At 35.0% G+C, this 13,827-nt stretch overlaps 1 protein-coding gene across 1 annotated transcript; it reads left to right on the forward strand.

Moving 5' to 3' along the window:
• Nucleotides 1-10,935: 10,935 nt before the first annotated feature.
• Nucleotides 10,936-11,910, forward strand: LOC129676026 (olfactory receptor 4K15-like). The gene has a single exon (XM_055606273.1). It carries the CDS (start codon nt 10,936-10,938, stop codon nt 11,908-11,910), a length of 975 nt encoding a protein of 324 aa, XP_055462248.1.
• The last annotated feature ends 1,917 nt before the right edge of the window (nt 11,911-13,827 follow it).

Genomic DNA, 13,827 nt, shown 5'->3' on the forward strand with positions numbered 1-13,827 from the left:
TCAAGATCAGGTAGAAAGATTGAATAGTCCCATATCCTCCCCCAAAACAGAAGCAGTCATCAAAAGTCTCCCTTCCAAAAAAAAAAAAAAAAAAAAAAAGCCCAGGGCCAGATGGTTTCATCACAGAACTCTACCAGACTTTCAGAGAAGACCTAACTCCAATTATCTTCAAACTATTCCACAAAATAGAAACAGAAGGAACATTACCAAACTCATTTTATGAAGCCACAGTTACCTTGATACATAAACCACACAAAGACTCAACAACAAAGAGAACTTCAGACCTATTTCTCTTATGAACATTGACACAATATACTCAATAAAATACTTGAAAATTAAATCCAAGAACACATCAAAGATATCATCCACCATGACTAAGTAGGCATCATCCCAGTCATGCAAGGTTGGTTCAATATACGGAAATCCATCAATGTCATCCACCATATAAACAAATTGAAGGAGAAAAACCACATGATCATCTCATTAGATGCCGAAAAAGCATTTGACAAAGTACAACACAACACAAAGTACTTTACAACACAAAGTAAACATTCGTGTTTAAAGTCTTGGAGAGATCAGGGATACAAGGCACATATCTAAACATAGTAAAGGCAATATACAGCAAGCCTATAGCCAACATCAAACTGAACGAAGAGAAACTTAAAGCAATCCCACTAAAATCAGGGACAAGGCAAAGCTGCCCATTGTCTCCTTATCTCTTCAACACAGTAATTGAAGTCCTAGCTAGAGCAATAAGACAACTAAAGGAGATCAAGGGGATACAAATTGGAAAGGAAGAATTCAAAGTATCACCATTTGCAGATGATATGACAGTATACATGAGTGACCCCAAAAATTCAACCAGAGAACTCCTTCAACTGATACATATCTTCAGCAAAGTGGCTGGATACAAAATCAACTCAAAAAAGAAAAAAATCAGAAGCCCTCCTGTATACCAAAGACAAAAGGACCACGAAAGAAATTAGGGAAACAACACCCTTCACAATAATCACTAATAACATAAAGTACCTTGACGTGACTCAACCAAGCAAGTGAAAGACCTGTTTGAGAAAAACTTCAATTCTGTGAAGAAAGAAATTGAAGAAGATATCAGAAGATGGAAAGATCTCCTGTGCTCATGGATTGGCAGGATTAACATAGTGAAAATGGCCATCCTGCCAAAAGCAATCTCCTGATTCAATGCAATTCCCATCAAAATACCAATACAATTCTTTACAGACCTTAAAAAAATTCTCAACTTCATATGGAGAAACAAAAAAACCCAGAATTTCTAAAATGATCCTGTATAACAACAGATCATCTGGAAGTATCTCCATCCCTGATCTCAAGCTGTACTACAGGGCAATAGTATTAAAAACTTCATGGTATTGGCATAGAAATAGAAAGGAGGATCAATGGAACCAAATATAAGATCCAGAAATAAACTAACACATCTATGAATACTTGATTTTTGACAAAAAAGCCAAAACCATTCAATGGAATAAAGACAGCATCTTCAACGAATGGTGCAAGTACAACTGGAAGTCTACATGCAGAAAAATGAAAATAGATCCATATTCATCACCCTGCACAAAACTAATGTCCAAGTGGATCACAGACCTCAATATAAAACCAGACACACTAAATCGGTTAGAAGATAGAGTAGGGAAGACCCTAGAACTCATTGGCACAGGAGACTACTTCCTGAACAGAACACCAACAGCACAAGTCTCTAAGATCAACAATCAATAAATGCGACCTTATGAAACTGAAAAGCTTCTGTAAAGCAAAAGACACTCTTATCAAAACAAAATGAAACACATGGTATATACTCACTCATATAGACATATAACATAGGATAAAACTACTAAAATCTGTACATCTAAAGAAACGAATCAAGAGGGAGGACCCTGACTAAAATGCTCAATCCCATCCCTAAAGGCAAAGAGGATGGACATCAGAAGAAGAAGAAAACAGGAAACAACCTAAGAACCTACTACAGGGGGCCTCTGAAAAGCTTTACCCTGCAGACTATCAAGCAGATGCTGAGACTTATGGCCAACTCTTGAGCAACATGCAGGGAATCTTATGTAAAAAGTGAGAAATAGTAAGATCTGGAGAGGATGGGAACCCCACAAGGAGAGCAACAGAACCAGAAAATTTGAACAGAGGGGTCTTCCCAGAGACTCATACTCCAAACCAAGTACCAGGTATGGATATAACCTAGAACCCCTGCACAGATGTAGTCCATGGCAGCTTAGTGTCCAAGTGGGTTACATAGTAATGGGAAGAGGGACTGCCTCTGACATAATCTGATTGGCCTGTTCTTTAATCACCTCCCCCTGAGGTGATTACCAGGCCACAGAAGATGATAATGCAGCCATTCCTGATGTGATCTGATAGACTAAGATCAGAAGGAAGGAGAGGAGAACTGGGGGGGGGCACATGTGAAGAAAGGAGAGGGGGGATGGGACCGGGAGAGGAGGAGGGAAGGCCTTATGGAGGGATACAAAGTGAATAAACTGTAATTAATAAAAATAAATAAATTTTTAAAAGTTACAATAAAGTGAAAAAAAAATGACAGCCTACAGACTGGGGAAGGATCTTCACCAACCCTACATCTGACAGAGGGCTATTATCCAGTATATATAAAGAACTCAAGTAGTTAAAAAGCAACAAATCAAGTATTCCAATTAAAAAAATGGGGCATGGAGTTAAACAGAGAAGTCTCTGTAGAGGATTGTAGAATGGCAGAAAAACGCTTAAAGAAATTCTCAACATCATTAGTCATCAGGGAAATGCAAATCAAAACGACCCTGAGATTTCACCTTACACCCATCAGAATGGCTAAGATCAAAAACTCAAGTGACACATGCTGGAGAGGATGTGGAGAAAGGGGAACCCTCCTCCATTGCTGGTGGGAATGCAAACTTGTACAACCACTTTGCAAATCAATCTGGTGCTTTCTCAGACAATTAGGAATAGCACTTCCTCAAGATCAGCTATACTACTCCTAGGCGTTTATCCAAAAGATGCTCAAGTACACAACAAGGACATTTGCTCAACCATGTTCGTAGCAGCTTTATTCATAATAACCAGAACCTGGAAACAACCCAGATGTCCCTCATTTGAGGAATGGATACAGAAAATGTGGTACTTTTACACAGTGGAATACTACTCAGCAATTACAAACTAGGAAATCATGAATTTTGCAGGCAAATGGTGGGACCTGGAAACAATCATCCTGAGTGAGGTATCCCAAAAGCAGAAAGACACACATGGTATATACTCACTTATCTAGACCTATAAGATAGGATAAATATATTGAAATCTATACAACTAAAGAAGATAAACAAGAAAGAGAACTTGAGATAAGATGATCAATCCTCACTTAGAAAGACAAATGGGATAGACATTGGATGGACATAGGAGAAAACAAGTAACAGGACAGAAGCCTACCATAAGGACCTAGCAGTGTATCAAAGCAATTATTAAGACTCATAACCAAACCTTCGGCAGAGTGCAGGGATTCATATGAAAGAAGGGGGAGTTAGTAAGACCTGGAGAGGAGCTCCACAAGGACCAAATATATCAGGGCACAGGGGTCTTTCATGAGACTGTTTCTCCAACCAAGGACCGTGTATGGATATAACCTAAAACCCCTGCTTGGATATAGCCCATGGTAGCTCAGAATCTAAGTGGGTTCTCTAGTAAGGGGAACAGGGACTATTTCTGACAGGAACTCAATGGCGAGCTCTTCAACTCCCCACCCCCTCTGAGGGAGGAGCAGCCTTGCTAGGCCACAGAAGAGGACATTGCAGTCAGTCCTGAAGAGACCTGATAAGGTAGGGCCAGATGGAAGGGGAGGAGGTCCTCCCCTATCAGTGGACTTGGAAAGGGGCAGGGAGGAGATGAGGGAGGGAGGATAGGATTGGGAGGGAAAAAGGGAAGGGCCTATGGCTGGGATACAAAATAAATAACCTGTAATTAATATGAAAATAAATAACCTATGATTAGTATGAAAAATTTATAAAGTGACAGTAAAGATGTATTTTGCTCACATTCTTTGGAGAATTATTCAATTATTACAATAGTGTCTCCTTGTCTCTGAACAATATTCTCTGAAGATATTGTTAACAAACCATCTGGTGATTTAGTCACACTGATGTCTTTTAACTCAGTGAGATTTTGCTCAGTTGTTCTGATCTGATTTCATGTTGGGGGTTTGAAAGAGACAGGCGTCAGGAGCTGTTGCAAACACACTTTATAGCAAATTTTAAGCAACTAAGCGGTATAGAGTATAGTCTTTTAGGTCAGTTTTATGTGGAGTCAATATTTTTCACCTGTGAGCAATTAAAATATATCACAGGTGATTATATATCATTTATATATACATAGATTATATATTATCTACATATACAGACATGTATATATTATGTTTTGTATATTATATATGATATATAACACTATATATTATACATATACATTATATATAATGTATTATATATGACACATTATACATTATATTATATATTACATGTTATATGCCATATGTCATACATCATTCATCATATTCCATACACCGTATATTATGGTTTATATGTACATGATATATAGCACATAATATAAATATATTTCATGTATTATGTAATAGATAATGTATAATATATAGCATACATAAGATATATATTATATATACATAAGAAAGAATATGTATTTTTATGTGTGTTAAATCTTAGTTTCTTTCATAAAAAGTTGTAATTATGTAAAAATGTTAACAGATATCACTTACAAACTTTTATAAAACCACAACCAACTCAGCAAATATATAAGAGCAACTAGTTTGAAATCTAAGTACTTGTGTGTTTACATATGTGCTTCTTAGGTGGCTAGCATCTGATGCCTTTGATCTTTAGTTATTTTGAGCAAAAATTTCTAAGTTTCTGGAAAGAATGCCTTAAACTAAACTAAAAGGCTAATTAACTGACTAGAACTTCAATGATTTTGAAATTTCTGTTATAGTTCACGTCCTTCTCTTAAGTACAGACAGTTTAATAGTCATTTCTTTCCTACCTCCGTTTCTGACCTAACAGTCTGTGACAAGCAGGTGAAATAAGTTGGAAATTTTTAGCTTAACAGACCACTGGCTTCCACCGACTAAAAGACGAAGAACAAAACTAAATTCATATTTGTATTTTTTGTGTTGCTGCTGTAATAAAAACAGTCTAACCAAAAAGAACTTGTAGGGGAAGATTTTATCTAGCTTCACACATCCAAGTAGCAGCGTATCACTCAAAGAGTTCAAGGCAGGAACTCATACCATAAACTGAAGCAGAGACCGTACAGCAATGCTGCATGCTAGCATCAGCCACTGGCATATGCTCAATCATCTTTCAACCAATCTCAATAAAAGGATAGAGAAAGACACTCGCAAATAGAGACATCCATGTTCATGAATTGTCAGAATTAACATGGCCATTTCAAAAAGCCATTTATGGATTCAATGCAAGCCCTTTCAAAACCCTCATCTCATTCTTCACAGAAACTGTAAAAAATATATATATCCCAAAATTTTATTAGATCTATAAAAGACCTTTTGGTAGTCAAAATCGTCCTGAGGGGGGAAAAAAAGAGCAATGCTGGGGGGAATTACCATTCTAGACATCAAGATTCCAGAGCCATAATAATAAGACAATATGCTATTGGCAAATTCAAGCCAGATTAATGAAACAAAATTTAAGACCCAAACATGAGTTTTCTTAACTACAATCACCTACTGATATCAAAATCATAAGCTGGAGAAAAGATATTATTTTCAGCAAATGATACTGGGAAAACTGGATGGCCACATGAAGAAGAATGAAGATCCAAATTTGTCACCTTTCCCAAAAGCTAACTCCAAATTGATAAAAAACCTGAATGTGACATCTGAAGCAGTAAAACTGCTTGTATTAGTCATGGTTCTCTAGATTCACAGAATTTATGGAATGAATATCATCTCTCTCTCTCTCTTTTTCTCTCCATCATTTATCATAGATATATGATATAAATATATATGATATATATATGAATAAATTCGTATGTTTATTGGAATGACTTAGTTGCAGCTGCAGTACAACTAATCCACCAATGGCCAGCAGTGAATGGAAATTCCAAGGTTCTTCGAAGCTGGGTGTTTCAGCTTGTCTTTTGTATAAGCTGGAATCCTTTAGAAGTAGGATCCAATGGATGTGCTAGCAAAGTGAGTGAAAGCTCACAAAGAACAAATAAACCCCTCCTTCTTTCATTGTCCTTATATAGCCCTAAGCAAAAGGTATGGCCAAGAATAAAAGAGTGCCTTAAGATCTGGATTAAAGGCAGATCTTAATGTGGCAATCTAGACCAAGAGCATGTGTCATCCTACCTCAAGATCTGGATTGTTAGCCTATGTCTTCCAGGTTCAAAGGCATATTGTCTTCTTGCCTCAGGATTCAGATCACTGGTGTGCCCTCCATTTCTGGATTGTAGTTCATTCCAGATAGAGGCAAGTGGAAAACCTGGAATAGCCCTCACACTGCTAGAAGAAAATGTAGGCACTATTTAGATTTTAATATCCTCCATATTTGAAAGTTAGGTCATGAATGTAAAATAACTGTTTATGTTAATAAGACACACACAGTTCTGATGTCAGATCTTGGTGTAAACTACAATTCACAAGTTATTCCTTGAGATGTCAGATTGTTTCAATTGTACTTTGCGAGTAATAATAATAATTCTGTATATGAATATTGATAGGAAATATATAAATGTATACATATAGGTAAAAACGCATACTTGAAAAACACATTCACATTTCATTTTGGAAAATGAAAAATACTGATTTCATACATGTTTCCTTTTTATAAACCGAATGTATAAGAGTCTAATATTATAACATTTTTAAGTATATGAGGAAGAACATTGTTCTAAAGAGTCAGTTTTGTACATGAAAAGTTCATAATAACCTTAGTCTAGAATCCTTGCTTTAGAAACCAAGTGTATCATCATATAGACTTCTATGAATTAGCCCAGCAATGTGTTTGTTGGCTCTGTTGTATGAAAAGGCACATGACTTCTTATCAAGTGTTGACACTCTCACTGTTGCTTATATACAGCAAACCTGAAGCATAATGAACTAACCAAAAAATTATTCCTTGATTTTTTCCACCACGTTGTATGTTTTGTAACACCATAAACCATTTTTAAATTCTGATTCTTGTTCTATTTGTGGAAATCTCAAGTTGTTCTTGTGAGTAAACAAGCTCTCTCATGTAATTATCTCTAATGGAGAAAATTTCTGTGATCCCAACTCTCATGTGGGTCTCTTGGTCACTACAGTCCAGTGACGTCATTTCATAATTATTACAATGGCTTTTTATATATCTCTGGGTTGATGTTAGTAATATTCCAAAGTGTTAAGGATGAGAACTGAAGTGTGGAAAGTCATGGACTTCCTGCCTTTCTCACGTATTTATTGGCTTCTGCATAATTGTGCTGCTTTAGTTTGGTGCTTATAAAACTAAGGGGAGAAGAATGCTCTCTTTCTGGACCTCTAAGATGAGATGATTCAGGACACATGTTCTTATGACATGTAAGTAAATGGATACACTTAGATATCTAATTTAGAACAAGAAATACCCCTTGAAACCTGAATCATAGTGATATGTCATTGGTTGAAATTAATGGAGGATTTAGAAAGTGACGGTGGCAACATAATTATTTTTGAAGAGAAGCAACAAATATATGGTTAGACTAAGTTCCTTGCAAACTCTATAAGAGAATATTTATTTTGAAACTTCTTTGTAATTGTTTTTTCCATATTTTGATGTTTGACATTGCAAGTTCTCCCTAGCTCTTTAGAACTCCCATATCCAACAACAGCTCATCTACTGTAAAGCAGGCCATGGTGGCTACAGACAAGCAACCTATTTTTTAAGTAAACATTATGTTAGTTCTATAGTGATGTATAACAACTACATTCTTTCCAATTGTTAATACTACAGTAGATTATAGGATAAGCACATATTCCATTTAATATTAGGCAACTGAATTATTTTTGTTTCTGTATATATATCTAAAGACAATTTATGGATATATATTCAGTAACAAAAATTGTTCTATGACTGATCTGACTTGAGTGAGGACAATGCAGCCAGTCCTGATGAGACATGATAAACTAAGGTCAGATGGAATGGGAGGAGGACCTTCCCTATCAGTGGACTTGGAGAGGGGAGTGGGAGGAAATGAGGGAGGGGGTATGATTGGGAGGGATTGAGAGAGGGGGATCAGCGGGGATACAAATAAACTGTAATGAATATAAAAAATAAAAATTTAATTAAAAAAGAAAAGGACAGAAATGTTTAAAAGTTGGTGAAAAGTACTGTCTATGAAACAGAAAATTTTATGATTCTTATAAACTACATACTTTTCTTTACTTCACTTAACAGTTCTAACATCCTAGTAATAAGTTTTTAGAGAAAGAGTTATACATCAACATTTTAAAAATTAGGGACCTCAAATCACTGTCCATCCAAATCTGTAGACAAAAATTGGTCTTTAAATATTTTAAGAGCTGGAAATCAGTTTTACATAAGCATATCTATTTAGAAACATATTTTAGTTTGGGTTATACTAGCCAATGTGAAACTGTCAAATAATAATTACTAAAGAAAGTTAGAATAAATGTAATCTAAAATAATACACTATATCTTAAGAATAATTATAAAATCTTAGAAACTATGGCATTCTCACCTAAATAATCAGTTGAGGGTCATTTTCTTTTCAGGATAAACTAACAACTATGTAATGTGTAACGATGATGAGCCCTAACTGGTTAAAAAGAGCCAGGCAGTGTCCCATAGATGCTCAATAACACAGTTATGATTATGACACATCATTATTGGTTTTCATTACTATAGAATTAATTTATTACAGATAAAATATTAATACTTTCTATCTAATATATAATGTGAACAACAGAGAAGTCAATTGATTTGTCAACTTCTCTGATTCATCGAGGGATAGTTTATCGGTATGGGGTTGTAATCTTTATGGAAGCAGACATAAGTCTAAGTGCTCTGTAACAGTGCAAAGCACTGAGCCTTGAAAGAATCAATACTTTTGTGCCTAAAACCTAGAGAAATTAGAAAGGGCTTATATGAAAAACAAAGTTAGAGTTCATGTACCTGCTGCTTTTGTTTCATGTGGTAGGAAACTTGGTTATAGATTTTCCCAAAGTTTTAATTGTCTTCAAGAGTCCCAGAATCCCCTGACAGTGGAAGAACTCACTTCCCAGGAGACTCTGAGGAGCTGTTGGAGGCCAGTGTTGGCTGTGACTCACTGACAGGCCTGGGCTGGACCCTCAGTTTGAAATGCTCTAGTCGGGAATGCTGCAGTTAGGTGTCCTAAGAAGTGGCTTCTGATTCTTTCCTACAGACTCTTCCTTTTGCAGCATATATAAAATCCCAGCAAGTTATTTCTACTTGTGTTACTTTTATTCCTGCCTCTAAAGATCCTTGTAACAGGATTCTAAAAGTTGGCACTTCTGAAAAAAATAAGACAGTTAAAAAGAAAGTTAAAAATATAATGTCAGCTCAAAATCAAACTTGTTTCTTTATTATTTTTTTCTGTCGTATGTTCTACCTTAAAATCATACTACTTAAACATTTCTTAATATCTTGATACACTTGTTTTGATGGTATAATTGATATAAACACAGATTAGTTCCTTGTTGGGTTCTGATAAGTTGGAGATAAGAAATACAAAAATTATTCCTTGAGTTTGTTTCTGCAAGATAATTGAGATTAGACATTATGTATTGCCATATGGGTAAATCACCCACTGAAACTCAAGCAGAGATAAAGAAATAATAATCTATTACCAAAAAGACATTAATATTCACATTTCCAGAGGCGAGAACTAATAAAAATATTTTGAAATATTTTTAAAATTTTGAAATATTCAGACATGAATAATTTTCCAATTGAGATAATCTAATGTCACTTTGCAGACTACTTTCTAATTTTCTTATTTCTATACATGTTTGTCAGTCATAGATCACTTATATAAATCAAAACAAGATTAAAAATAAGTGAAGAAAAATAGAATATATTTACTCTATAGAAAAAAGAAACATTTTTATAATATAAAGTCCTGCAACACATTAACAATAATTCATTTTAAACATAATCATTCTTGAGGCTCTTCAATTTAGTATGTGTATTCCAATAAAATTTCTGCCATTATTAACACCAATAGTTGTGTGTAAATAAAGTTACCACTCCTTGCTTAGTTGACAGGAACCAGTTTATCAGATTTCTTCATAAAGAGAAACTTCATGAGGAGCTGACTGACAGGAAGAAAGGTTCTGTGAAGTTATGTATCATGCAAATAATCCAGTATTTTGTTTTTTACTTTAAAGAATTTGTAATTAGAAAGGAGAAAATTTATGGTTATCAGGATGAGGGTCCTTTTATAGATAACTTACGTAGATGCAAGAGCTGTTTCTCTTTGTGGTTATAAACTTCTCTTTGTGGCACGAACACATTTATACAAGAGAAAAACAGGAAATGTATACTTCAATAAATTTTCACAAACTGAAAACTAATCACCAGGCAACACAGCTAGCAGGACTCAGAACCCTTTCTGTCCTTCTCTCCTGTTCAAGAATGACTGGCCTGCTGATTTCTAAAAACATGCATTAGCTGTGTATTATTTCACTTTATATATCTAGATTTATAGAATATTTTGTTGCATTAGTTATGCAATTTTTAATAACCCAAGAAACTCCATGTTAGAAACATAAAAAGGATAATCTTCAAAATTTGAACTGTAAATGGGAAAGCAAGTCAAACTCATTTAACTGATTTCTACTCTGTTTCTATTCAGATAACTGAAGAAAAATCTCTTCCAAACTCAATGAAGGAGACAAACTACTCTCGCGTGACAGAGTTTGTGCTGCTCAGTCTGTCCAGTTCACAGGAGCTCCAGCCTTTCCTGTTTCTCGTATTTTCACTGTTGTACCTCGCCATACTGCTGGGAAACTTCCTCATCATTCTCACAGTGACTTCAGACTCTCGACTTCATACCCCCATGTACTTTCTGCTTGCAAACCTGTCTTTTATAGATATATGTGTGGCCTCTTTTGCTACCCCAAAAATGCTTGCTGACTTTCTGGTTGAACGAAAAACAATATCTTTTGAAGCCTGCATGGCTCAGATTTTCTTTGTTCATCTCTTTGCTGGTGGTGAGATGGTACTTCTAGTGTCCATGGCCTATGATCGCTATGTAGCAATATGTAAGCCCCTCCACTACATGACAATCATGAGTCGCCGTGTCTGTATCATTTTGGTCATCATCCCGTGGTTTGTGGGTTTCGTCCATACAATGAGCCAGTTAGCATTCACTATTAACTTGCCATTTTGTGGTCCTAACCAGGTGGACAGTTTTTTCTGTGATCTCCCACTGGTGACCAAGCTAGCTTGCATAGATACTTATGTTGTCAGCTTACTAATAGTTGCAGATAGTGGCTTTCTCACCATGAGTTCATTTCTCCTCTTGGTTGTCTCCTACACTGTGATTCTCATTACAGTTAGGAATCGCTCCTCTGCTAGCATGGCCAAGGCCCGTTCCACTCTAACTGCCCATATCACTGTGGTCACACTATTTTTTGGACCATGCATCTTCATCTATGTGTGGCCCTTTAGTGGCTATTCAGTTGACAAAGTCCTTGCTGTGTTCTACACCATCATTACACCCATTTTAAACCCAGCAATCTATACTTTGAGAAATAATGAAGTAAAAGCAGCTATGTCAAAGCTGAGGAATCGCTATCTGAAACCTGGACAGGTTTCTGAACTGATTAGGAATGTTCTTTTTCTGGAAACAAAGTAAAATGACAACATTGTCAGCATTTTATCTTCCCTCTAGACATTTATAATTGTCTAGAATTGCTTTTATTTCTGAAGGTAGTCATTTAACATGTGGAACTATTTAAAGGCTTACTACAATTTTAAAAAGAACACATTTCATAGAATTTCATATTCTATTGATTATTTTGTTCTGTATTGTTTCTTTTCTTCATGTTTTAAAAATTAAGGTGGTTTAAAAATAAAAGATTGTTTTTCTTGTAAATGTAGTTATGAAATTTATTGAATTGTACGTACATTTTGCCTTGTGTGGTTGGAAAGCAAAGATTACATTCAAACTATCAAGTAAATTTATTGTTATAAAGAAAAGAATATAGTTTATAAAACAAGAGTTTAAAACAAAAGAAAAGTGATGACTGCTCCTTTTTCTAGATCTATGTTCATGTTGATGCCTAATAAAGCTTTTTGTGAATATCAAGTGCTGTCTCAGAGTTAATGTTTACTTACAGTATTTTGCATTCAAATGGATCACTGCACAGTTTACTATTCAGTAACATGTTGTGCAACACTTGGGTTTATGTACAAAGGAATGTAATTAAATGGATATTAATCACAATAGGTAAGAGCATGAGCAGATTTCTTGGAAAAACCAAAAATACTGTGAAGAGCATCAGTTCCTGGAGCAGATGCTTGCATCTTGTAAGCAAACACCTAATACTGCCTGAAAAAAAAAAAGAGCCTTAGATGTAACTGAAGTTTTATAATAATATTTCTTGCCATAGGTTATCTAATGGCCATGTTATTAGAACTTGCATTTTTTAGTAATTTGTATTTTGTATCAATGAATGAAAAAACTTATTCTGTGTTTAATACTACATCTAGATTGCCTGAAGTAGGTCCTAAGGCACCATCAAGCTGGATATACAAGTATTTCTGACACCCATAATATAATTATGGCACATAAACACATTTGTTTCCATTTAGTTTTTGGAGTTCTTGGAAAGATTCTCACTGCTGGTTTGTAAAAAGGAAATAATTTAATTTTCATCCTCAGAAAGAAGTTTTGTACCTCTTTATACATGATAACAAATGCGCTGTTGCTATTTTGAAGCTTCACTCAGGGATACCAGAAATGCATAGTTGGGGGATCTTTTAATTGGTATATGTACCTATAAACATTTTCCTTAATATTCATCTTTGGCTATAGAATTATAATTAGATAGAATTAGATAAAATGATTAAGAATTCAGGGATAACAGTAAATGTTATGACTTGTTTATACTGTTAGGAGTAATAGGATCACTTTGGGAATCAGATAAAATGAATGACCAATAATGAAGACAGAGATAAATATCAGTACTGTTTTGAATCTTTGTTATCACACAGGTTGTCCTCCACAGAGGAGGCAACCAAAACAGGAAAAACAAGATTATAAACAGACAGCTGATTTTGTTTGTTCCCCTAGCATACACATAAAATACATGGATGAAATACAACAGAAACTATTGTTTAGACTGTGAATGTATTTGAGTGTACTATTCAGTACTAGGTTCCCTAGTGTTAAGTACTTAGTGCTAAGGTTCACCTTAAGTAAAGTTTATCTGCTCTTGTTACTACTATTTACTTGATCTGTGATCAGATGAGATTGGAATCTGAAAAACGTGCTGTTTATTGTTGTTAATCATTTCTATCATATTGATTCTTCCACGGGTGGTAATGTTTGTTCATTATTTGTATCACGAACTTTCCCATTATGCTCACACATCTATTATTTGGATTACTATTTGAGTTAGTGAGTTTTGCTTACAGAAATTGCATTTCACAAAAACTGCCTCTATCCTGGGGTACCTTTTACAGTGATAATATGACTACAGGAATAGGACTATGAGGTTAATTTTTCTAATATTGACAGTGCCGATAAATAATCACATGCCTTAATATA

The sequence above is a fragment of the Psammomys obesus genome, unplaced genomic scaffold, assembly GCF_907164565.1.
Source record: "Psammomys obesus unplaced genomic scaffold, mPsaObe1.curated_primary_1811, whole genome shotgun sequence".
Classification (NCBI taxonomy): domain Eukaryota; kingdom Metazoa; phylum Chordata; class Mammalia; order Rodentia; family Muridae; genus Psammomys; species Psammomys obesus.

Bases quoted from the DNA above. Each gene is read 5' to 3' on its own strand.
- LOC129676026 (XM_055606273.1), top strand. From the start codon at position 10,936: ATGAAGGAGACAAACTACTCTCGCGTGACAGAGTTTGTGCTGCTCAGT.